The 26,730-nt window shown below is 37.6% G+C and overlaps 3 protein-coding genes across 10 annotated transcripts in view; 2 read left to right on the top strand and 1 right to left on the bottom strand.

The window, feature by feature from the left end:
* The window catches only part of LOC128208776 (uncharacterized), a 35,265-nt gene extending 31,916 nt beyond the window's left edge, over positions 1-3,349 (top strand). For both annotated transcript variants that reach the window (XM_052912383.1, XM_052912375.1), the window contains exon 16: positions 545-3,349. In XM_052912383.1, coding sequence (XP_052768343.1) covers positions 545-1,207 — 663 coding nt within the window. In that variant the 3' untranslated portion in view covers positions 1,208-3,349. The remainder of the gene's footprint in view (positions 1-544) is intronic.
* On the bottom strand, positions 3,157-26,042 carry LOC128208792 (uncharacterized). 3 transcript variants are annotated; one of them, XM_052912409.1, is made up of 14 exons: positions 26,005-26,042; positions 12,293-12,404; positions 10,982-11,105; positions 10,477-10,575; positions 9,779-9,844; positions 9,166-9,243; positions 8,284-8,375; positions 7,616-7,713; positions 6,992-7,179; positions 6,665-6,739; positions 5,919-6,038; positions 4,959-5,090; positions 4,580-4,710; positions 3,157-3,881 (listed from the first exon to the last, which is right to left on the bottom strand). In XM_052912409.1, exons 2-14 carry the CDS (start codon positions 12,304-12,306, stop codon positions 3,773-3,775), a joined length of 1,326 nt encoding a protein of 441 aa, XP_052768369.1. In that variant the 5' UTR covers positions 12,307-12,404; positions 26,005-26,042; the 3' UTR covers positions 3,157-3,772. The 3 variants fall into 3 exon arrangements, with proteins under 3 accessions (XP_052768369.1, XP_052768361.1, XP_052768353.1); XM_052912401.1 differs by lacking the exon at positions 26,005-26,042 and adding an exon at positions 14,571-14,744; XM_052912393.1 differs by lacking the exon at positions 26,005-26,042 and having other exon boundaries at positions 12,293-12,775.
* Positions 24,214-26,730, top strand: part of LOC128208804 (protein phosphatase 3 catalytic subunit alpha-like) — a 49,384-nt gene continuing 46,867 nt past the window's right edge. For all 5 annotated transcript variants that reach the window (XR_008256898.1, XR_008256897.1, XM_052912439.1 and 2 more), the window contains exons 1-2: positions 24,214-24,404; positions 26,023-26,223. Coding sequence is in view for 3 of the 5 variants with exons in the window: in XM_052912439.1 (XP_052768399.1) it covers positions 24,356-24,404; positions 26,023-26,223 (250 nt within the window). In the remaining 2 variants the exon portion in view is untranslated. The remainder of the gene's footprint in view (positions 24,405-26,022; positions 26,224-26,730) is intronic.

The following is a 26,730-nucleotide window of genomic DNA, read 5'->3' as shown; positions in this document are numbered from 1 at the left end:
GTCGGGTCAAATCTTGAAATATAAAGTAAAGAGAACATGTTGAGAAAAAAAGAACACAAGTGAACACAAAACCATGCACCTTTGAAATGTGTGTCTGCACTTTGATCTTGGTTTAGTTAGCATCAATGGTGTTGGAGTTTGAATTATGCACAAAGTGGTTGCCATGACATTGACAGAAGGGTGTGTTGCCATGGGCGTGTTGCTATGAAGATGAGGAGAAAAATCAACACAAGAGAGCATTATCTGTCACTATGATGTTTTCTGCACTGGCTGGGCTTGGACAATTGCAGGGATCACTTCTTTTATCTTTCTAATCTTCATATTTAAAACATTCTTCTTGTTGCAATCTTTATACTTATTATGACTTGAAAAAATCAATTATATATATATACAGTGATATTACACATTATATCTATACACAATGAAAAGAAAAAAAGAACATTTGAAGTAACTTTTATACTTTAATCTTCATCTTTCAAAGTATATAATTATGAAATAGTTAAAATGCATCAAAAACAAACTATATCTATGAATTTTATTACAGAGTCAACCAGACCTTCGAGCGATGGCCAGAGATGGGGCCAATGTCCCTCAACGACCCCTCACTCCCCAAGTTCTTTGTCCCCAGGAAGGGGGTGAGGGCGAAACTCAACCTCTGGTAAGCGTCAGAGATCTCAAGTCACGTTTTGAATCTACAAGAATTAATGACACACAAGATTGGAGCTCAGATAGTCAAGGAAAGGCTGTGAATGGATCTGGATCAAGTGGATCTAATTCAAATGTTGGACATGTAAGGCCTGAAACCACAGCCCCTTTGCAAAAACCTCAAGTGGCTTTTCAGAGACAGCGTAGCAAGTCTGAGTCTGAATCAAAGGCACAGATGCCACAGAAACCGAAGTCAGTGTTAGCAAAGAAAAACAAGGGGGGTGATAGACTTAGTAAGCCTCGTAAGTCTGTGACTTTCAACACAAGTGTGTGCCTTGTTGAGGCTACTGGGGAATGGAACAGTATTCATGGTGATCATGACAATGATGTGGATACGGAATCAGAAAGAAGGGGGATGCATGATGATACAGACAGCACGTCAAGTGGGTCCCCTGTAGTTGGGGATCTAGCATGTATCCTCTGCCATAAGCAGGGTGTCGAGGCCGGACAAGCCTACTGCCCTAAGTGTACATATTATATGCAAAAATACACACCAACATGATGCTGAGAGTTCAGTGTAATTGTGTATTTTGTCACTCTAATGCAAAGAAATCAATGCCTGTATATCATTATGATTGCCAAAAGGGCCTATTCACATTTAAAATCATAAGACTGATAAGCCTTTTTGGTAATCAATTGATGATATCGAAATCATTAAGTTCTCGCATTAAGGTAAATTTCGATTTTCTTGGTCTCAGTAATGCATTTTGATTGGAATTACCAGTATGCTTTTAAATGTATTTGTGCACTAATTAATGATCTCAAATGACACAGCAATTGATCTGTATTTTATGTGCTTAGAATTGTATAGAAATTATGTTTAATTATGTGTAATATGTAATTTGATGAATGATATATCTTTAAACCTTTCCTTGGCTGAGAGATTTATCACAATTACAATTATAGAGCATTGTTTATATTGTGAAAACTTACAAAATTTAACATTGTCGGAACCTGCCTCACATAGTCAATAGCACAACACTATGTCGATAATTCAACATGAAATAATGAGATACCTTGAGTATCAAACAATGAGATTATAAATGCTTTTCATGTTTACCTTTACAAAATGATTTCATCTTTTCCTTTTAGGCTTGGTTTAAAAGAAAAAAGTGTGTTTTATAATTCCTTAACATTCCAAAGGTATATTGTTACAGTATATTTGACCACTTGTGTTCAAACATAAGTCTGTTTTGTTATACTCTTCATTCCATTAGTTTGAACTTGTTAAAGATTAACCATTTTAACACATGTTAATGAATTTTCCACCAAGATTTGCTTTTTAAAATGTTTGCATTTTAAAAGGGTTGTGCATTTTATTTTTCTATATATATACACTTGTGAACTGTACATTGTTGGTTTTAACTGGCATTTTTCCAGTCTTGTTTTATTGTCTTTTTAACATGTTCTCTTTACTGTATTGGCTAGTCAATTCCAGTAAATATTGTACTGTCTCTCTGGAGTGGGTAAAAGAAATTGATGTGACACTAAAATTAGATAATGTCTTCCCCCTTTGAAAAAGAAAATTGAATCAAAGAAGATGGTTGTATACAGGATTTTTATTTATCTATTGTTTTTACATCTCTTGATTGTTTTTTAAATGTTATGAAAGTTATTTAATGTAATAAAATCATATATTATAAACTTTATACAGTATATATGGTAGAAGAACCTTTGAAAATGCCCCCAAAAAGTTAATTAAAATGATTATTTTGGTGGGAATTTTGTTTGCTTATGTAAGAAATGGGGGGTGGGGGATGGGGTCATTTTGTCCGTAAAGAATATTTTCATCAGGTGCAGCTCAGTGTCATTTCAATTGTTTTTACTCACTCCCAGAACAATTTAAACCATGAAATCCACTTACAAAATTCTTACAAATTGCTTAATTGACACTAAATTTGTAGACACAAAGTGTACGTTATTGCATGTAGTCCTATAGCTAATGTTTACTATGATGATATTTGTAGATTGTTGAACACACGCCTTTGATGAAAACTGCCTGTGATATGAGTTATCATAATATTATGATCAAATCTCATTGTTGTCTTAAAATATTTTACTGATCTTCACTTTTATGGTTCGTTGACCAGGGATATGTTTATAAAGTGTGAATAATGTGTTGGTGTAGGATTTAGTAGTGTTTACTGTTAACTGAACTTTTTAACTGCATAAAGTAGTAAATAACATACATTCCACATTTGGTCAGGAGTTGCAAGGGAGAGAACTCAAAATCAAAATTATGTGCCTTTATGTGCCATTTTATTCAGTTTATGCTTTTTCCAGAGTATGATGACTGATTTTAGCACTTTAGTGTATGGTTTATAGCAAACGAAAATATCTTAAATATGCATCTCCGCTCTTACTAGGATATGATGATAATCAATATTTATTAATCAATTTGTGTAACAGTATTACTGAAGTTCACTAATTTGAAAGAATTAATAAACTCCATTAGATGTGGTAATATTTATTCCTACACATACATTATGTCATTTTTCATCTCAATAATTTGTTATAATCTGTTCAAACTAACTGGCATGGCTGATCATGGCTCTGTTAGCAGTTTCATATATTCAACATATCAATTTCCATATCATATATCTTGTTGTACATTATAATGTTAGATATTTGAAATGTATTATTAATGAGTAAAATTGATAATGAAAAAAATGAATAAAACAACAAAATGAAAAGTGTTTTCGATTTACGTTCTTGGCAGCATCCAATTCTGCATAATTCTAGCTTAAAATGTATACCTTTCAATAGAAGTAACAGTCCAACAGACAGGAAAATCGTAGTTAAAATGATTTTTCAAATGACCATCAAATAGTATACATGTATGCATGCAGTTTAAATTGCAAGTCAAAGTAGTGTATTAACGAGCTGTGCTGTCTTTGCAAGGATAACACTACATCAAACATCATTATAAGCCACAACGGGATCAACATTCGTCGTTAACCATGATTTGATTGGTCATGATTTGTGACGTCATTGTTCTCGATTTGTGATTTCGATCATTGTTCATTTTTTGTGACATCACTGTTTATGATCTGTGAAATCATTTGGGCTAAAGTGGGCGGGAGAGATCCGGGTGCGTCTGGCTGATGGCGGCGAACATAGCGTTCATGACGTCACCAGCCCCTGTCAGCGTCCGTAGCATGTCCGAAGCACCCTCGCTGCAAGAAATGAAATTCATAATTTTCAAATAGGTTTAAATAATGCTGAACTGTATATGTCCATACAACACAATACTTGACTACACAGTGTAACTTTTTACATATAAGTTATATTTGTGAGTGTCAGCATCGTTGGTTTAACACTTGTCACATATCTCCGAAGGAAAACCATCAAGAAAACAGATCAGGGCTTTGTCCTACAAGAAAGAAAATATGCCTAAAACCACTGATTTTTCTAAAGAAAGATTATTCGATTTCGACCTCTAATCTCCACACGCTCATTTCGAACACTTGTCCGGGGCATAAAATGGCATAAACATAGTTAGCTGGGGATTCATTCTAACAAAGTAACTAAAAAGTGGTTATACATTTTGAACCATACCCCCGGTATATCGAATTATACTAAATTCATGTGTTTCTTTAAATAAGCAAAATGTTATGATAAACAATCGTGATTTGAGGGTAAGTGTACGTTTATTTATATGTAACTATTCTCGTCAAAGCGATCATGCATGGTTCAAGTACTACGAGTGGCCCCTTTCATCTTAATATCGGCAACAATACTGCTGTTTTTATAACCCAAGAAACTGACTCAATTTTGGATCTTTGACTTTGTTATATTCTATCAACATTCGTGACGATCGAGCTGAAAAACATGGAAAATACTAAGTGTAAAGCTATAACATGTGTACTCTTACATGAGGAGCTGCGTGAGGGTTGCTTCCGTCTCGTGCTGCAGCAAATGGAGGACGGCCCTCAGTGCGGATAGACGGACGGCCACGTCTTCGTGTGTCATGCAATGGCGGCTCATGTGCGGCAGGGCGGACAGCTGCATGGGAAAATGCGGACATATTTCTAGGTATTTTAAAAAGGACTGATATATATATTGCAACGAACTTGAAACAGCATCAACGCTGCCTTAGCGACTTGTAATATAACTGTTAAACGTAACTGTTAGTTAGAGCGTTCAATATAAGCAAACTACAGACATTTGTAATCGCCCAATTACTTTGTAATGAAGAAGCCGTCAAAGCTACAAGTTGTGCATTAAAGAAAATCAAGTGTTTCAACACGTACGATTTTTGCACTATTTTGCTGAAACTTTGCGAAGTTTGCTATTCCTCTGATGACATTTCTGAGCAAGTCGAAATTGGTAACGTCAGACTTCACGATGTCCAACAGCGCGTCACGGTTCTCCGCCAGGCTCGTCTGCAAGAGACAGATCAATGCTGTCAGATCGGTCTTCAAACCACGTTCCAAAATAACCTGCATTGAGCTTGGAATCACGAGCTAAACTATTCCAAAAATATCTTTCATAGATCACGAACCTTTTTTACACACAAAGTCACCATTTATTGACGTCATTGTATAAAAAGCAAAATTAGGTTTTGCGTTGACTATTTCTTAAAGCAGTTAGTCGTCAGAAAACAACGTCGTCAACATGTAGATTATCCCGATGCGATGATGACATCGAAATCGGGCATATAGAATTGCATTTAGAAAATGAGCCAATGAGCGCTAAATATCATAATATTGAAAACACAATATAGGAATGTCAGAAATCATTTTCCACGCATTTCTGTTTATATGCATGTAGCTTAGTTCTTATTTTTCGAGATCTAACAAATTTTACTCTATTTAGGTGTATGAAGAGAATAGCATATAAAGGGAGGTAACACGCATTTAAACAAATAAATGTTAAGTAAAGCTTGTCTAACTTTTGTACCGTCAATGAAAATGACCAGTTTTCAGATCAACCGTTTGCAAAAATTAAAACATGTTTCTGTATCAACAACACTATCACCAGCGAAAATGAAACTTGTTAGATATCTAAACCTATGATTTAATTTCAGCGCCACCGTGACTGACGTCGTAAAAGCGACATTAGATGAACATCAAATACTTATTGTGTCAGATTGATAAATCGACGTCATGTCCTTTATCCAACCTAAATTCGACGTCAGGTTCCAAATGTTACATCAATTATCTAAAGCTTTTTATATGACCTTATTTAAAACACTTAATGGTATTTGAGACCTGATCCTCCTGGCTGGTGGCGAGATTGGCGACCAGACACGCCGCATTCGCCCAGACCTGCATGTTGATGGTTTCCGTCCGTACAACCGCAAGCAGGGGCCGTCCACACGAAAAGTCCTCCTGTTGATGAAATAGCCGTCTATATACATGAACAATAAGGGTGTGATGTTTTTTTTCCGATTTGTTATATGGACATCTGTTCGAGAAAGCGTTTACCTGAACGCCCATTATGGTAGCTAGAGTAAATGATACACTTAACAGAAGTGACACCTTTATAAGAAACACATCATTACAGCTTATTAAGTTATTATCTACATTTATGTCAATTGTTCGCAGAAATAATGACACACATTAAAACGGATCAGAAAATTAAAAACATGAAAACACGTTCTATATCAAGAACAAAAAAGAGGGGGCGGACGGGAATGAAATTCTAGAAATTAATTTATAGTCGCCTAACTGACAAATAAATCTCTTTGTTTCGAAATAGATTTTATAATTACTCGGAAGTATTAATTTGAAAAGGCGATCGTGCGATAACTGCGCTAATAAAATGATCACATAAACACGGAACATAATTTCGGCCAAGTGGCCAAATAGCGGACGCCATGCTGAAAACGAAACTGTGACGACAGTGCCGATGACCGACGCGGAAGAACACTCAACGGTCCCAAACAAAGAGACTTCCCATTCTGAAAATGTATGCAACATCGGCCCAGCTTAGCATGGAAGTAAATACAACTTGCCTGGATTATTCTGTGTTTGTTCCAGTCTTTGCCCATGGAAACATAGTTCAAACACTTCAAAGCTACTGCCTGCATCTGTAACACAACGCTTGATTAATTTGAGCGAAATATGAAATGGTAACTTAATTAGTGGGTTTCTAATATTTTACTGGTATTTTAAATACCTTTATTGACTATCAATTGTGTTAACATTATACAGAACTTTGTGATAAAATCATCCCCAAAAATAAACTGATTTTAATATCGACCTTATAAAACAATAAAACTTTCCATCTCTTAACCCGCTTATCTCGATTTGGGGAATGCTCCTGATTCAATTTACAAAACCTGAGCATTGTCAACGTTGACGAGAGATAGCAGGTTTCGCAGAGCCTCCCCGCGGCCGTCCACGAGTGCAGCGTGTGTAGCCGGGTTCTCCAATAGCACGGAGAGTAAACTGACGGCCATGAGCGCCACCGTCCCGTCAGGGCACCTACACAGGGGCAGTATGGCGGACAGGCCACCGCTGTCCAAAACTGTCATGTTTAAAATAGGAAACATATTTGTCAAAGGGCGTGAAATGCAAAAAAACAGCATGCTAATTTTGGACAACCAAATAGCCCAAATGTCAACAAGCGAATGTTTCGAAGTGTAACTACATTGTTTATTGATACAGTAACTCAATGATAAATTTCACTAAAAAGTATGGAACAACTACAGTCCAATCCCGTTGGCTTGAACTTCGAGGGACCGGCGAAAATACCTCGAGTCTCGGGGAAGAAGTTGAGCCAAGTGGGAAAGCTTACATTCAGTTTTAATAAAATCGGTACTTAACATCTAGTTCGAGCCAACGAGGAAATCGAGCCAAGCGAGTTCGAGCCAACGGGGTTTAACTGTAATAACTAAGATAGAGCAATGTGGTCGAATATCCGGCAAAACTGAGCATGTAGATATTCAAACTATTCAACTAACCCGTGTTTAAGAATGCCTGGGATTTGCAGTATATTGTTAAGGCACTCAAGCCATCCATGAGAATTTTTCCCTTGTTAGGCTGTGTCTTCTCCAAAACCCTGTATCAGAAATGGTGTACAAAATCAAGGTCACAGATTGAATCAGTATCGTTAAATTCCATTTCCGTCCGCTTGGTTGTTTCATCACTTTGATAAAAGATATTACTCGGCAATATGAGTGAATTTATATAATTGATTCGTTGTATAACGACAAGTTAAGATTTATTACTGTTTGATTGATTAACTTTATTTCCGCCGGTGCTTTATTTAAATGAAAATTACCCTGACTGATTATTAACGAGCGTTCCAGTTCCATTAATCGCCAATGCAGTTAGGAGTATTGTTTTTTTGTTGTTGCTGTTGCACCCCTCACCCCCACCCATCACCCCCCCCCCCACCCCCGCATTAAACCCTCAATTGCATAAAGACTTAATTACCAACAAAGACTACATTTTAACATTATATAATTTTTATTTATTTTATCTTATTTATTTTTTATTATTGTTATTTTTATTAATTGATTTATTTATATGGGGGGGGGTACCCTGCACACCACTTAACACATTATGCCATAATGCAGCCAATAGGCGTGGGCAGACCTTGATAAACTCAAATAAACAGAAAACCTACTGACAGAGAGCGGGAATGATCCGGGACTGCGCCATATAGGACTGGACCGGTTCGTTCGTAGATAAAGTATGGAGGGCGTTCACAACGGCTGCCTGATAATCCGGTGGATATAAAGGCAAATTTAAATTAAATATTCATCATGCATCGTTTCCTAGATATCACTTAATGCGATATAAATGACAGACAAACTTATACTTGCACCTTTAGGGAGTGATACTAATTCCTTACAGGGACAGTCGCTCATGTTTTGTAAAATAAAGCGTGGCAAAACATGAGGAGTGTTATGACTAAGATATTGAGCGCTGCATGGAACCCTCCAACATATGTTGAAATATGCTCAAATATTGTCCACAATTTTGAAAGGCGTCAGTAAAGCACTTTCGACAAAAGTGTTCTAGGTTAAAAATATCCTCAGCTTCTGAAAGAGTCCTTGTGGGCGAGCGGTTTTGTTGTCAGATTCCGAATTTTTACTTGACTGTACCGGCGTGGTCTCGCTCTACATGAAACCAGTTTTTTTTTAACTTAAATTGTATTTCTTTTTGCAATTTCAGTATCAATGAGTATAATACTATAAGTGTTTTCAGATGCATAACCGTGAAAGGAATGGACAAAAAACTTGAGCGAGTACCTTTAAATGCTATTCAGTGGCCGTATTTCTAAAGTTTCTAGTGTTACTACGAAAACTATTTTCCATCAAACTAATTCATATGTCTTTATTTTTTATCTTCTTTCTTGCCTTTTTCATGTGGGTAAAAATAACATTTTTAATTTTCTGAAGATTTACCTAGTTTTTTTTTTATATTTTCACTTAGATGCTTTATGAATATGGTCACATGTCAATCGATCATGTATTCAAAGAATAAGAGGTACTTCTCAACTCACCAGGATGTCCTCATTCGCCTGCCGTAAGCTTCCCCCTGCCAACCCCAAAAGCGTGTGGAACCCACCATACTGAAATATCTGTCACAACAGAAGGGGGTGATGTGTAATAGAAGTGTTGGTATAGTGGGGAAACTATTATTTTACGAAGCCACTGGCCTATCCATGGTCAAAAACACCGCAGCCATTTCCCTTCGAAAACAACCTCAGATGTGTGTGGACGGTTTACAATTTAACAATTCTTTACATTTGACTGCGCTTCAAGATTGCTTTGTATTTTAATTAAGCAGTTAAGCCTAAGGAATCATAATTATAATGATTTATTTAATAAAACACTTAGGATTTATTAAATAATTCTCTTCACTGAAAACCAATTTGAACTTAGTAATACAAATTACACATAAAAAACATTACATTCATTAATTTTAGTATTTTATAAGCTACTTTGTGTTCCGATTGACCCATGGTTAAGCGTGTTCCAGGTATGTTATTTCAGCATTGCTACTGCTTCGAATGGTGCTTTTACTTTGAATTAATTGAATAAGCCATTCAAAAATTAAAATCTTTACTCGGAAACTTCAATTTTATGTCAATGGATAGTGATAATTTGACATACCAAATTCATATTTCGGTCATTCTTACAAAGCAATGACAGTTCCGACGCTGCAGCCTGCTGTACCGCCTAAAATACATTTCAAACATCAATTATCCAGTTCATGCACACATATCATATGTGTCTTATCTGTTGTTATGTTGAATAGCATTTCTTTGGAAAGGAAGGATATCGTAAAAGCTTCTTAATTTGAAAAAAATGGACGAGATACCATCGCCAAATAGCTAAATGGTGTATTATTAAACGACACATATATACCATTTTACGGAGTATTTTGATTTTACCTTTGACATCAAAATAGCATTACTAGTATAATAAGTATGTTTGAGCGTTGCTTCCATTTGATATATAACTGTAAGTATCAGAACCGATGCTCCTACCAGCACTACAAGACAAACCCCGTTCAGCGCCTTCAGTGCTTTGATTGAATACTCAGTTGTTTTATTAACGAATAATTAGGTCACATTGTTGTACACCGTCACGTGTATGAGCGGTAATGGTCGGTCATTTTGAAATGTGACTTAAAGCAAGATTTTTATACGTTATATATTGTAAAAACACATGTCAAAAACACAATACATGTATGTATTGTAGACAATGTACCTTGAACGAGTCTTAATAATATAAATACTCTCTTCTGCTCTATTCTGTTTTAAAATGATATCAATGTAGTCTAAAAAGATTCATGTTGAAACACCTACGGGTATGTGTGACCTTGACTTTGTGACTGCGGAGGTGACGGGTCGGCAAGCCTCACAAACACGCTCGGGCTCCTCGATGCCCAATTGTGGAAGAGGCACCTGTGGACCAAACATGTTCATTGTTTAAAACAGCATGTGTATGCCCAACTGTGGATGAGCCAAAATGTGGTCAAAAAAGTAAATCATTAGGGTATGCACAGCTTTGTAAAGGGCAACTACCTGAAAGTTGGCCAATGCTAGGTGTTTCAATGCGAAAATATATGCCCATACGAGCACCTTTTTGCAAAAGGAAGACCACACGGGAAAAATTTGAACGAACAAATATACTGCACATACGTGTTTTTTGACACTTTAAAACAAACAGGGTCAACAGTGCATGGTTCCTGCAGACGAGTACGTTTACCATAGGGGTTCCCGTTTTTATGAGAAAGTAAGGCAATAACAAGGACAAATACATAATAGTAATTTTCGAAGTTTTGTTGAAATAAATAATGAAACTGATTACCTTTTCGTTACAACACTTGTTGCAGACAACCAGCCCACACTGACGGCAATGGTGACGCCTCTTTAATCCGCCGAACTTGCACTTACATAGTGGACACGTGACCGCCTCCTGGTCCGGCTGCCAGCTGTAAACGGGACAACATGGGGAACATGTAACATACATACATGTGTATTATGTTTTGCATTACGGGCGGTAGGCAAGCAGAGCAGAGGGGATATAGACTGACGACATATTTTTTTTTAAAAATCCGACCAAGTACCCGAGCGTGTCAAAATCACACCCGTTGAATTCCGAATCTATCCGATCTATTATGTAGCTTAATTCAAGTGATTGGGCGAAAACGGTTTGTCTATTTTTAGTTATAGCGACCTTGGCCTCACCAATATTAAGTAAAAATGTACATGGGCTTGCTACATACACTTTTCCATCACTATCCATCATCCCTAATTCAGAATATTGAGAGGAAACCATTTTCCTATTTAATCAACAGTGACCTTGACCTTAATACCGCAAACCCCAACCGAAAACCTTGCTACAAACCATCACTATACATAATGCCTAGCACCATGTTTTTCTATTTTAGTAGCAGAGACCTAACCTTGACCGGTTAGGTCTCGTACTGTGTTCACACAAGTCTTTGAACAATGCATGAAGTTTCGTCACTGCTGTGCGTACATCATTCCAAGCAGGAAACCATTATATTTTTTTCAGTGTAACAGACTGGAAAAATTGCTTTGTGCACCTGTAGGGTATCGAATCCATGATCTCTCGCTCTACAGGCGAACGCTCAATCGCGCCGATATAAAACCTAGCTTTATAGCAAGTCAGTATACTAGTAAGTGCCGCTATATACCTATCGTATACCCAGTAACATTAATGACAGCGATATTGACCTTGACCCATGGAAAGGTACGTCTTAACATGGGTTTGCTTCATTAAACTTTACATGTATAATTCCGTAGAATTTGAATGAAAAGAAACCGCTTATATATATATTTTGGTTACAACAACCATGACCCCCATCAATTTCACCTTCAGTCCCATAGTAGGTCGTTACTTGAGCTTGCTGCATACCAAGTTTCATCATAATTGAAGTAAATTAGCGGATGGCGTTTTTTATCACAGCTAGGCTTTGTCACACCGACCCTTTATAGTATAAAGTTTATACGATATTACATTAGGTGAACTTTTCCACATTATCATGCTACATGCCAAGTTTCATCCCTACCGTCTGTGCGTCAATCCTAGCGGAAACCACCAATTTGACACCAGTTATCCAATCAAAATCATCATTATCATTATCACAGTTACCCCCTTTTTTCCATGATGAAGTGAGGGTTATTGAAGACGTCAGCGTTGCCCTCGATAACGGCCGGATTGAATGACGTTCCGTCCAGCGACAGCCGCGCCTCGCCTCGAGTATCTATTAACAACAACGGCAGCACACGAGTTGAAGAAGCACAGCAACAGCATGTACACAATGGCCGCGCCATTTCTATGTGCATTATTGATAGAGTTATAAAACTAGTATCCAACGTTCTTGAAATAAGTAATTTACTACAGGATTGTACATATCACGGTCGTTGGCACTATGCTACGCAAGAGTGTGTACCAACTAAAGTGTCCGCCATCTTTGACATCAGATACAAATATCTAACTTAAACCGTTGCAGATGCACTTTACGTGTATTCCATTGATAAATGTATCACATTCTTCTTTGACAACCAAAGAATAGAATCCGACCACCCATCCTATGTCTAAAAAAAATGAAATTATAGATAAAAAAGCTTGGAACCATAAGTTTGGCTTATTAAAATGATGCGTACTCATTAATATAATACTAGTGGATGCTAGTACCATAAAATAATTCATAATTTACAAAAAAAGCCTATGTTTTATTGCCTAATAAGATCTTATCATTAAATATTTACCATCTCTGTGCAATTCATCAGATGAACGTTCATCATTTCGGTTCATTATTCCGATGAATAATACAAACAGTCGAACCCCGTTGGCTCGAACTCGCTTCGCTCGCTTTTTCGATAGCTCGAACTGGATGCAAAGGGCTGATTTTTTTCAACTGAATGCTTGGCTCGAATTTCCCGAGGATCGAGGAATTTTCGACGGTCCATCAAAATAACAAAAACTATTTCCGATGTTTATAAAAGGGTAGTCAGAAGTTATATTCGCAAGTCAAACAACTATCTTGTAAGCCTTTAAGATGCACTCTTACTCCCAAATGAAATTTACCACAATTAATACAATTGTTTAATATACGATAAAGAATGAATAAATGTCGAAAACAATGGTTTTTATGGTTTTTAAGGATACCATGTTTACTTTAAAAGAAATTGCCTAAATCATGGTATTTCTACATTATGGGACAATAGTAAATCGCAGTAAATCTTTTAGCATTCACCAATCATTTAATATTTTTGCGCTTTCAGTTATTAAATACACGGTTACAATATTGTTACCAGTAGTTAATATTTCCATGATAAATGTATTATTTAGTGAGTAGTGAATTGTTTATCAGTCAAACTTTGTGTTTGTTTTACATGTGCATGTATTGATTTTGAATAAGAGTGTCACTTTAATAAACTTTGGTTGCTCCTACTTTTCCCCTTATAAAACCTTCAAACGAACACACGAGCACCGACAATATATGCCAACACTCGATAAATGATCTCAGCCTATTACTGCTACTATGATCTCCACCTGTATTATGGGACTAAATGTAACAAAAATAACCAAGAGTTACGAGATTTAAAACTGCTACAAAATGTGGTCTTTTTCATAGTGAACATTTGAACATGTGTGATAAGTTGCTTGTTGATATGTTTAATTATTTTGTAATTGTGACCCCCCCCCCCTTTAAAATACTAGTGATTTTTTTTTTATTCAAACCGTGAAACAGTTTTTAAAGGCACTCATTATAGGTTGATGCATTTTTGTGCATAAACGAGTTTAACTCATTTGACTTCAGTGATAAAAAAGATAAAAAGATTATGGTTTAGGTACAGATAAAAAAAGAGATTATAAATGAGCTTGTTTTTAATTATAAGCTACATGTTAACAATTTTCACAGTTAAAACAATCGCTTATATATATGTTTTATCTGTACCTAAATCGTGTTGTTGTTCTTTTTCATGAAAGTAAAAAGAGTAAAATGCATTAATATAAGATTATTATTCTTTTGCATCAACCTTTAAACACAACAAAATGTATGAATTTAAATTCCATATTGTTATGGTATCTTGCATCTGAAAGCATTTTCGTTGAATAAACCGAATGAAAGCTTGATTAATATTTCTATTAAATACAATAAGTATCTAGAATTTAAATTATAAGTGATCACTACATTATATAATACTTGTCCCCCCCCCCTCCCCCTCAAAATACTGAGAAACTGTGGCTCCTTCCCTGACCAAGCGTTAAAAAAACAACCTGCATTTATTTATAGAAAATGCAACTTTTCTCGAATAATTTTCTCGGTATGAATCGAATATTACCGATCAGTTAATGTGCACATATACTAACTTAAACCGTGCGAATGCACATGTAATTAGTGATTACTTTCTTTATGTACCTGTAACTGAAGTCTGTCTGTTCATATTCTAGCTTCCATTTATGTTCTATACTAAACTTTTAAACTTCCTATGCCAAAACGGTGTTTGCACTTTTTATTAAACGTGTATTATCCTAAGTTATATGAGATAAATGTAACAGATATGAAACTCTAATCGTTCATCTGACTGTGTACAATTAATAAATAAACAAACACGCCCCCTTTTTAAAAAGGTTACGTTACACCAATTTTCCCCGTGTCATACCGCCTTTTGCTAGCTTGAACATGCGCCCAAACGCCTTTTGACAGGCTTTAATCTGTGCCCATACGCCTTTGACTGGCTTTAATCTGTGCCCAAACGCCTTTTACAGGTTGATGTATGTGCCCAAACACATTTGACTGGCTTAAATATGAGCCCAAACGCCTTTGACTGACTTTAATATGTGTGCCAAAACGCCATTGACTCACTTTAACATGTGTGCCCTAACGCCTTTGACTGACTTTAATATGTGTGCCCTAACGCCGTTGACCGACTTTAATATGTGTGCCCTAACGCCTTTGACTGATTTTAATATGTGTGCCAAAACGCCTTTGACTGACTTTAATATGTGTGCCAAAACGCCTTTGACCCACTTTAATATGTGTGCCCAAACGCCTTTGGCTGACTTTAATATGTGTGCCCTAACGCCTTTAACTGACTTTAATGTATGTGCCCAAACGCCTTTGACTCACTTTAATATGTGTGCCCAAACGCCTTTGACCCACTTTAATATGTGTGCCAAAACGCCTTTGACTGACTTAATATGTGTGCCAAAACGCCGTTGACTGACTTAATATGTGTGCCAAAACGCCTTTGACTGCTTTTAATGTATGTGCCCAAACGCTTTTAATTGACTTTAATATGTGTGCCCAAACGCCTTGGACTGACTTTAATGTATGTGCCCAAACGCCTTGGACTGACTTTAATATGTGTTCCCAAACGCCTTTGACTGACTTTAATATGTGTGACAAAACGCCTTTGACCGACTTTAATGTATGTGCCCAAACGCCTTTGACTGACTTTAATGTGTGTGCCCTAACGCCTTTCACTAACCTAAATGTATGTGCCCAAACGCCTTTGACTGACTTTAATCTGTGTGCCCAAACGCCTTTTATTGACTTTAATGTGTGTGCCCTAACGCATTTGACTAACTTAAATGTATGTGCCCAAACGCCTTTGACTGACTTTAATCTGTGTGCCCAAACGCCTTTGACTGACTTTAATCTGTGTGCCCTAACGCCTTTGACTGACTTTAATATGTGTGCCCAAACTCCTTTGACTAACTTAAATGTATGTGCTCAAACGCCTTTGACTGACTTTAAAATGTGTGCCCTAACGCCTTTGACTGACTTTAATATGTGTGCCAAAACGCCTTTGACTCACTTTAATATGTGTGCCCAAACGCCTTTGACTCACTTTAATATGTGTGCCCTAACGCCTTTGACTGATAAAATGTGTGCCCAAACGTCTTTGACTGACTTTAATGTGTGTGCCCTAACGCCTTTGACTGGTTTTAATATGTATGCCCTAACGTCTTTGACTGGTTTTAATATGTGTGCCCAAACGCCTTTGACTGGTTTTAATTTGTGTGCCCTAACGCCTTTGACTGGTTTTAATATGTGTGCCCTAACGCCTTTGACTGGTTTTAATTTGTGTGCCCTAACGCCTTTGACTGGTTTTAATATGTGTACCCTAACGCCTTTGACTGGTTTTAATATGTGTGCCCAAACGCCTTTGACTGGTTTTAATATGTGTGCCCTGACGCCTTTGACTGGTTTTAATTTGTGTGCCCAAACGCCTTTGACTGGTTTTAATATGTGTGCCCTAACGCCTTTGACTGGTTTTAATCTGTGTGCCCAAACGCCTTTGACTGGTTTTAATATGTGTGCCCTAACGCCTTTGACTGACTTTATTATGTGTGCCCTATGTGCCCCAACGCCTTTGACTGGCTTTAATATGTGCCCCAACGCCTTTGACTGGTTTTAATATGTGCCCCAACGCCTTTGACTGGTTTTATTATGTGCGCAAACGCCTTTGACAGGTTTTAATATGTGCCCAAACGCCTTTGACTGGTTTATATATGTGCCCCCAACGCCTTTGACTGGCTTTAATATGTGCCCCAACGCCTTTGACTGGTTTTAATATGTGCCCCAACGCCTTTGACTGGTTTTAATATGTGCCCAAACGCCTTTGACTGGTCTAATATGTGTACCCAAACGCCTTTGACTGGTTTTATTATGTGCCCCCAACGCCTTTGACTAGCTTTAATATGTGCCCTAACGCCTTTGACTAACTTAAATGTATGTGCCCAAACGCCTTTGACTGATTTTAATATGTGCCCAAACGCCTTTGACTGGTTTTAATATGTGCCCCAACGCCTTTAACTGGCTTAAATGTGTGCCCAAACGCCCTTGACAGGCTTTAATATGTGCCCCAACGCCCTTGAATGGTTTTAATATGTGCCCAAACGCCTTTGACCGGTTTATATATGTGCCCCAACGCCTTTGACTGGCTTTAATATGTGCCCCAACGCCTTTGACTGGCTTTAATATGTGTCCCAACGCCTTTGACTGGCTTTAATATGTGCCCCAATGCCTTTGACTGGCTTTAATCTGTGCCCCAACGCCTCTGAGTGGCTTTAATCTGTGCCCCAACGCCTTTGACTGGCTTCAATCTGTGCCCCAACGTCTTTGACTGGCTTTAATCTATGTGCTCAAAGCCATTGTTTAGAAATATGAAAAACAGACAGGACTAGTTGACAGATTAATTGTAGTGCAGTCGACCGTATTTTCAAGAAAATAAAAAAAATGAGAGAAGAATAACTTTAAAACAATTTTCGATTCGAGGTTTTCCTGCATCTCATACGTTTTGCCAAAAGGGCTCACAAGCCTGTTTATTCATATTCAGATAGACCCTTTTAGCAACCAATTTATTTTCTTCTGAACCAGGACAGTCCTGGGAAGTGCAATTTCAATATTGTTCACATACCATTAAATACAATCCCGATGTAATATTTTCTCTCATCAAGAAGATTCTCCTGTTTATTTCCAACAGGGCATTATAAACGTGGCATCGTTCCCAAGGTAGCTATTCCTTGATTTATCTCTGCGAGAGCGCCTCCCCCGCTAATGAGCACGTCTTGAGCCGTTCCATGGAAACCCTCCCATTTACGCTCATTTTTTTTTCTTTTCTAGGAATTGTTGGCACATCATTTAATCTTGAATTTGATTGTCCATATGATGCTTGCGTGGTTAAAAGATAATGCTTTGATGTGAAAAAGTACGTAAAAAAACTTTTCGAACATTGGCATATAACTGTTCAGACGGGCTCTCCGTCCTTACAATGGCGCTCGTCCGACGGTCCGTCAATCCATCCCGTCCGTCCGCCGTCCGTCCCTCCAGTCAACCATCCATCCATCTATCCCCCTTCCCTTGCCATCCTTTCGTATACTACCCCGTCCGAAACGATTAGATTTGGACCAATCCGATCCAATTCAATCCTTTCCCGTCCCATCCAAAACACCCGCTCGAAATCCGTCCGTCCGTACGCACATATGCAAACAAAGTCTACAATGCAATTTCATTAAAGCAGATTTTTAAAACTGTATCTTTAAAAGTGTAACTTTAAATAAATTACGTCTAAAGAGACCTTTCTTATAACCCAGTCTTCTTGCATATATTTATTTACAGTTAGTTTTATTTTGGAGCCGTATCAAAACTTATTACGTTATTATTGAGAATGTTTTACGTTGTGTGTGTGTGACTTGTGCACGGTGAAGAATTTCATATTCAGGCAACATTTGAAGAACTCGAACTCGATATGTACACAATAACATGTGTTTCTATGTAACTTTCAGTGAAATATATATAACTCATATTATGATTAAAGTAAAACGTAAAAAATGTTCTGTACTATCTTCATAAAAATGAGATCATCGCCATATACCTAGACAATTTTGTGGTGAAGATCACTTGTAACCACTGGGCATCGAATCAAGGTTACTATATGTATTGAAGAACCCGAATTCCAAGTAGCATTAGTTCCAAGGCCAAACAAATAATTTTGATTCTAAAAACGTTTTGAAGGGTTTGCTCTGTTGGTAACATCTGGGTTGGCGAGCGATTTAAAATTGTCCTTGAAAGTTTAGTGCCATTAGCACTAGCGGATTCAAAAAGGGTACACACAGCCCCCCCCCCCCCTTAAATCACCCAAGTCTACCTTATATTTCAATTAAGGAGGAAACAGTAATTCGGCAATACGCCCAAAATGCACCATTTCGGAAAATAATTTGTCAAAATGTTATTTAGGGAGTACACCCACCCCCTCCCGCCCTTCTGTCAACACTAAATATTCGGTTTGGGGGGAGGTGTGCAAGTCAAAACGGCCCTAAGTTACGCTCCCTCTAACGTCAATTCCTGGGTCCGCCCCTGATAAGTAGGTAGACATTGGTAAAGTTTGAGTAGGACTTTGTGCGATAATCGGCGAGTTAAAATAATACACCCCTCCTCCCAGAAACATACATACCAATTTACTGTATATGAAATATTTCGGGTATTATAAACGGCACCAAAAGGACAAAAGGCAATAATTACGTACGTGTATTGTTTATTTTACCGAAACGTTGGTCACGCTTACGTTAGTTATATAAAATATGACAAGGGCGATCGTTTTTTTTTCTTGGAATAAGTCGCTAAACCCGCTAACAGGTATCTTCCTCATATTATCGCATGGTCAAGCTATCTTATAAAATCCGTAACTATTCAGAACTATCTTAGACTCGATGTGAGATAATTGTGAAGGTACCGAAACGAACACAGGACTTCGGATGCCATGAATATCCTTCGAATGGAACATCAAGGAAGTGTTAGTAGCCAAGTTAGCCAGTCACTCGGTCGACGGGGGATCGTCCGAGCAGGCACGGAAGTCTGCCGTCAGCATGTACCAAACTTTAAAACCGGAAGGGAGAAATTACTGATACGCTCGGGGTCCGCAAATGAACAAAACAAACGAGTTTTGTCCGTCTCTGACCTACTGGATAAATCAAGTCGTCTAGCAGTGGACAGCGACTCGCTCTTCCCGCGGATAGATAAAGAGAAGTATCAGTCAAACGCGCCTGTCACAATGTACTTACCGGATCTCACGGACACCGAGGAGGACATGGCCACCTACTTTCAGGAGGATTCGGAGGGTTCCGGTCCCGTAAAGGATGGCTACTATCGGATGAAGAATGTCACCTCAATGCGCGGGAGTATACAGCACAGCATAGAGGATGACGAGGCCAGGGACAGTCACACCGCCTTAAAACCTCTTGGGGGTAAAGGCCGCATGCGCAAGGTATCATTTCCTGTGTCCATTCTCAGCAATTCCGTTACTCTCGAGTGTGAATCCAGTTCCAGCATGACCCCCCGTATATTGTTTGGCTGCCACATGACTTACATGTTACATGACAAACGTTTGATGGTGCAGATGGAGCGACGTGGAAGTCTCCTATTTGAGCTAAGCCGGAAGCCACTGTGCCTTGTCGCCAAACTGAGCCTCATGCCCGGAAATATTCAGAAACAAAAGGTCGAGATCATGCCAGAGAATGATGGCCCTCTCAAAACGCAGCGGGCTTTATTCCGGGGCTTCATTCCTGACGATCTTTCCTCGATGAGGATCGACGTGAAGGTGCTCGTGCGCAGGGGGATGTTCCGGAAGTCGCAAATCGTGCACGAGTGGTCCATACGGTTATCCGAGGTTAACCTCCAGGAAAAACAAACGGCGTGGAAACAGATTCAATGGAAGGCGTAATTACGCTTCTTGTAACTTAATGTTAAGAGTTGATTCCGCCAAATGATAATTATGTAAATTGTAAAGAATGACTAAATTTATTAGAACATACAAATATTATATTGTTCCTGCCATGTAATGTCGTGATTATTGTGCTTTGAAAAGTTGTAAATAAAGATGAATATTCCTATCACTGTTTTTCATTATGCAAATTTCTAAGCATTTGGAGAATGCAAATAAAACCAAGGGCGACCCTGGGACACAATGTTAACTCTTGGCCAATCGGATGTTTAAAAAATAACCACCCGGCATAAATTAAAGGGACTCGCTCTTTTTTTGGCACCAAACTTTGTTTACCAGGTTATGCATTTAAAAAAGCGTATATTTTAACTAGTTTACTCTTTGAGTAACCGACATTGGATAAAAAAAAAACACTAAAAGTATAACAAAGAAAATCTGCTTCGCAAACCCACGGCGGTACTGTCAAGGAAAAATTAGCAACTGACAACAAACAACACGTTCACACAAGGACTCATACACAAATATAACGATAACTCCTTACCCTTTTGAACTCATTTGTTGAATCGTGTTTACTGGTCAACGCTCTTTAAAATCGTAGTCTTCAATCATAATATTTGAAACCATATAACAACATGTGTTAAAGAGTTCTAGCCGTCAGTATCTTACTATAAACACTATTTGTGATATACCACACTTTATTTCACATTCATCGTATAAAAATGCATTTTAACAAAACAAGAACGTGTCCCTTTAGTAAATAGTTCACGTCGACTCACAGAAATATCTTCTCCGACGGTCATATTTCATTGTTTGTTTTCATTGAGGAATGGATACGTAATAATATCTTCCGAACCAAGGTCTAAAAACATACATCTGCGCTGGTATTCTATATTAGTCTTAACTGGATCTAAGAACGATGTAGCTAATCGGATTACTTGTTATTTATAACTGACCAATAGAGTAAATGAAGTCAATCATGTTTGACCATAAGATTGACTTAAGTTACATATTGAATACCACCCCAGGCTCGGGTTACCCGACCCATTGCAACCGTTTTTATAGCCCGATTTTAAAGGATAAAAATGGGGTGTGCTTGTGCGTGTTTTAATATGTTTTTAAAAGGCCTTATACTTAAATAAATACTGATATACTGATTGCCAAATGAGGACAATGACGTTCTTACATAAAGCCTAATATTTATAAAAAAAAATATTATTTTTTTAAACCGTCTCCGTGGCCTAGTGGTTAAGCGTCCGCCTACGGAGTGGGAGGTCGTGGGTTCGATCCCTGGCCGCGTCATACCAAAAGACGTTAAAAATTGGTACAAGTAGCTCCCTTGCCTGGCGCTCGACATTTAAAGGGTAGTGCTGTCAGTACTGGTTTAACCCAGGAAAGTTGTACCCCGTGTATCGGTGCTTTACACCGAGCACGTAAAAGAACCAATGGGTCTCTTCGAAAAAGAGCTAGGGTATCGCACCCGGACTTCCTTGTATCCGACCACTGTCTCTTCATCGTGCTGTCCCTTCAGCAAAAACAAAGGACCCCGTTGGAAATAAGTGCTTGCACTTTTACGGGTTATCCTTGACCGCAAGGTCTAAAGAAATACATACATACATACATACATACATGTATACATACATACATATCTTACATACATACACACATATAACATACATACATACATACATACATACATACATACAAACATACATATCTTACCTTCCATACCTGTTTTAGACAAGATGTGGCCCTAGCCACACATTTTAGGGCCAACCCTCAAAATGTGGGTCGGGTATGGCCAAATAAACTATTTTATTTATTGTGGCCCCATGTACATATTCAAACAAAAAATGCGGTTTCTGAATGATAAACGTCGGATGTCCACGAGTTACCCATTCTGTCAACTCTCTGCTTTTAACATTAATGGAATGAGTCGATCCGATCAGAACATCTCGATCGGAGAAAGCCGAGTTGTTACGATTTGGGTCTATCATGGGTATACGACGATGATCGTCACCAAACTACAGGAACAAGGCAAGTAGATATCGGATTAGTTGTCCGCACGATATATTTTGCCAGTCTGCACAATAAAATGATTTGATTGGTTGATAATAATTATTGGATAAATACTGGCCAATCAATGAACGTTTTGGTTTACTTTCACTAAACCAAAGATTAACTAGTTGTATACCATTGGCTGCAGGTCATTTTAGACTAGTCATAATTTCAGTCCGGTCAATAACAGATTTTATTATTATAGTTATTTATTATGTTTAGTTTGAGAACAAACACCATACAATAACAAATAAAAGAAGGCCGAAATGGACATGGCCGAGTTTGTCGCTTGGCCGATATGGAGCAGGCCCAAATTTCCCAAAAATCATCTTCAGTGGAACAATCTTATTAAGCAGCTTAAAAGTTACAAATGGACCCTGCCGACTATTCCTCTGGGTCGAAATTGCCCCGGTCGTGCTTGGGTCGAAATGGACCCGGCCGAATTTGCCACTGGGTCGATATGGATCCGGACTAAATTGCCACTGGGCAATATTTAATGGACCCGACCGGGTTTTCCCATCAATTAGACATGCCAAGCACTCTATAAATGTTTTTCAATCACATGGCAAACATAACAATTAATGAACACTATATTTTTTATTAATTAGTTGCCTGTGAGTGAAAAATACACCTACCTATTAAGTAATTTATTGATGAAATTGAACTAGTTTTAATTGAAAGATTCTTGGATTTTTTTAGTTCAGATAAATATGAATTAATTGTCTATAAATAAAATATAAAAATATCATCGAATAAGGGCATTGCCTGGCTGGTAACAATTTTAAAGCCTTGTAGTAGCAGTTTGTTTGAAATAATAGAGCCAACACTGAAGCTTTTTGGGGGTACTCGACAGTACAGAACTGTATGAGGTATTAGGATATTTTCTTAAGTTATTTCACAGACCATTAGGGCCTGCAATGCTCTTTTTCAGCTGTCTTTATAACCACTCTCAGCTATATTTGCAATGCCAGCTAGTATAATATATCCTTCTTTATTTAAACGATTCAGTTTGACCAAAAAACTATTTTGCAGACTCCTTTCACAGGCAGCTTGTAAAAAGCAATTGTTGGTTAGTGATCACTGGACCCGACCAGTTTGTCACTGGGCCGAAACGGACCCTGCCGAGTTTGTCACTGGCCGATTTGGACCAGGCCGAAATCGTTCTTGGGACGAAATGACACGTATTCGTAGCAAAAACGTACTTGTAAACGCCATCGTATAGCCAATACAGGTCGCAGGCATACCTAGAAGCTCAAAATTTAGTTCATTCTTCATTGCAAGCGTGGCCGTAGCGGTCATACTTGGGATGTCTCAGAATTGATGTATTTGCCATATCAAAGATTCGAGGAGGGGCTCACCTCCAAGGTTGCGCCACGATTTTGAGACCTCTTTAATGCGAAATCCAGGATCCTCCCCTGAGATGGAAGGCCATTTTGGGGAAACCTTCAAACAACCCAACTCCATAACCGAATAAGAAAACATTTTGCAGGTTGTAGAGCTACTCAATACTATTTTTGTCGATCTCAAATTCTGATTTTAACCTCATTTCACAGTTCGTATACTAGCCAGTATTATAGGTTAGCGACACGCCTGTTCGATACGCCATAGTTCCTCTTAGAGACTTAATTCAGTGTAAAATGCTTAAAACTTTTATGAAGAAACTGAATTGTTCGAGGACAACAACATAACGTTTGCAACACTTTGCCTAGACGTTAGAATATTGATTTTCATCGGCTTTCCCCAGGCGTTGGCAGACCTGCGCAAAGCTATGCGCAGAAAGTCATTTCGTATGCAAATAAGATGTTGCTAACGCCATCTTACTAAACGGATATACTAGCCCTCAAAAAATCTGTTTATATCTTTGTTTAGGCGTATCATCGCCTTATACTTATATTGTTAAAGTGAAATTTGATTATTAAAAATGGCTTCGCCCGATGGCAAGCTCTCCACAACCGATCGTGTTACGAAAAGTAAGTGATAAATGTTGTTTGTTTATGCGTAGCTTCAAGTGAACGCCATTTTGGATATCAGTCATTCACTTTCGGTATATGAAAAGTCACAATAGATTTAAGCCTGTGCATGTATACTGATACTACACGACATTTACAGTTTACTATCTTTATTTGATCGTCCGCAGCACTTAAAATGCAAACAGAACTACTTCTCTTGCTGTAACATTAGCTTTTGACAACAAACCGGAAATGTCAAACGAAATGTTATTGCATTTCTGCATAGATAATTTTAAGCTGCCGCTGAATTGTCCAGGTCGAAATCATGCTTCTATATGATAAGTAAGGATGATACAATGAAATACACACCTAATCTAAAATATTTCCTTCATTTCTATGCTTGACATTCTCTTGTTTACCAAATTTCTGTAATGCCAATAAATTACATGTAGCACTAGGCTGACAAACAGTTGAAAACAAATCATATATTGCCATTATAGTTAAGGTGCATATACACATATGTCGAAATCTAAACGCTCTTGTTCCATTAGAACAATTTTAAAATAAGGTAATTCCAACCTGTACATGGTCCTGGCAGTGTGATATTTATAAGAACCAACTGCCCAGCTGATGTTTATTGTATCATGCTGTATGATCTTAAATTGAATAAATCATATAATATCATAGCCCTTGTCATGTTCTAGCATTCATAGGTTTGTTCCCCACACTGCTCTTACCAAATCGCAGACTGTCTGCATGTTAAACAAGTAGTCTAAAATATTAGACGTGTTATACGGGATTCTTCCAATCCCTAACGTCTAAACAGGAATGTGCAAAAAACAGGGGTGTTTTAAAAATATTGAAATTGTTTTAAGTGAAGTATTTTATGGTTAAAATTGATCATAAAGAGTTATATTCATATTTTACCATGTAAGTGAAATGCTATTTTGCACTAAACAAGCATTTAATGCATTAAAACAATGTTTATACCTTTTCTAATTTTCCCATCAATTAGACATGCCAAGCACTCTATAAATGTTTTTCAATCGCATGACAAACATAACAATTAATGAACACTATATTTTTTATTAATTAGTTACCTGTGAGTGAAAAATACACCTACCTATTAAGTAATTTATTGATGAAATTGAACTAGTTTTAATTGAAAGATTCTTGGACTTTTTTTTAGTTCAGATAAATATGAATTAATTGTCTGTAAAAAAATTATAAAAATATCATCGAATAAGGGCATTGCCTGGCTGGTAACAATTTTAAAGCCTTGTAGTAGCAGTTTGTTTGAAATAATTGAGCCAATACTGAAGCTTTTTGGGGGTACTCTACAGTATAGCACTGTATGAGGTATTAGGATATTCTCATTCCACAGACCATTAGGGCCTGCAATGCTCTTTTTCAGCTGTCTTTATAACCACTCTCAGCTATATTTGCAATGCCAGCTAGTATAATATATCCTTCCTTATTTAAACGATTCATTTTGACCAAAAAGCTATTTTGCAGACTCCTTTCACAGGCAGCTTGTAAAAAGCAATTGTTGGTTAGTGATCACTGTATCCTGTTCCTGATGTCAGGTTTGCAATAATTTTAGTCACTGATAATAACTCACATTAATCGTTTGTTGCAGGTGTGCCATTTCCTCCTAGTCACAGACTTACTATGAACGAAGTGTTTGATGCTAAAGGAAAGCCAAGACCTGATGTTCTGAAACAACATTTCATCCTTGAAGGCAAGCTTACAGAGGATGTTGCGCTGCGGGTCATTAATGAGGGTGCCGCTCTTCTACGGCAAGAAAAGACAATGATAGATATCGAAGCACCAGTCACAGGTAAGGTATTTAGAAAGACATCTAAATCTGAATCATTGACATGATCTGATGGATTTATTTTTTTTACTCCTAAATATTAACCTTTCAAACAGGGGATCAAGATTTTAATTTGGGAAACATTTACTTATTAATTAGTAGCCAACACAAGTATGATCTTCTTTTGGTTTTGTTTGAGAAAGAATTATACCTTGCTGTTTATGGCTTGAACATCTAGTCTTTATAATATCTCTCTCTTCGCTTTTTTATCTCTTTTGAAAAAGTATATATTTTCCCTACTTTTTTGGAGGAGTATTGTCCTCTACCCAATTAGCAAATGTAGCAATACAGTACCATTCATGAGTAAGCTGATAAGTTTAATAAAAAGTTTGAAAATAAGTTTAACCTCATATGTATCATGTTAGTTTTTCCCCTTTCAGTCAAAATAAGGCTATTTTACCCCATCAAAGGATTCCGCCTAGCCACCATTCCATTAAAAATTGAAAAAATAAGGAGTTAAAATTCGTTATT

The sequence above is a fragment of the Mya arenaria genome, chromosome 2, assembly GCF_026914265.1.
Source record: "Mya arenaria isolate MELC-2E11 chromosome 2, ASM2691426v1".
NCBI lineage: Eukaryota > Metazoa > Mollusca > Bivalvia > Myida > Myidae > Mya > Mya arenaria.
This window is presented reverse-complemented; position numbering and strand designations above follow the sequence as displayed.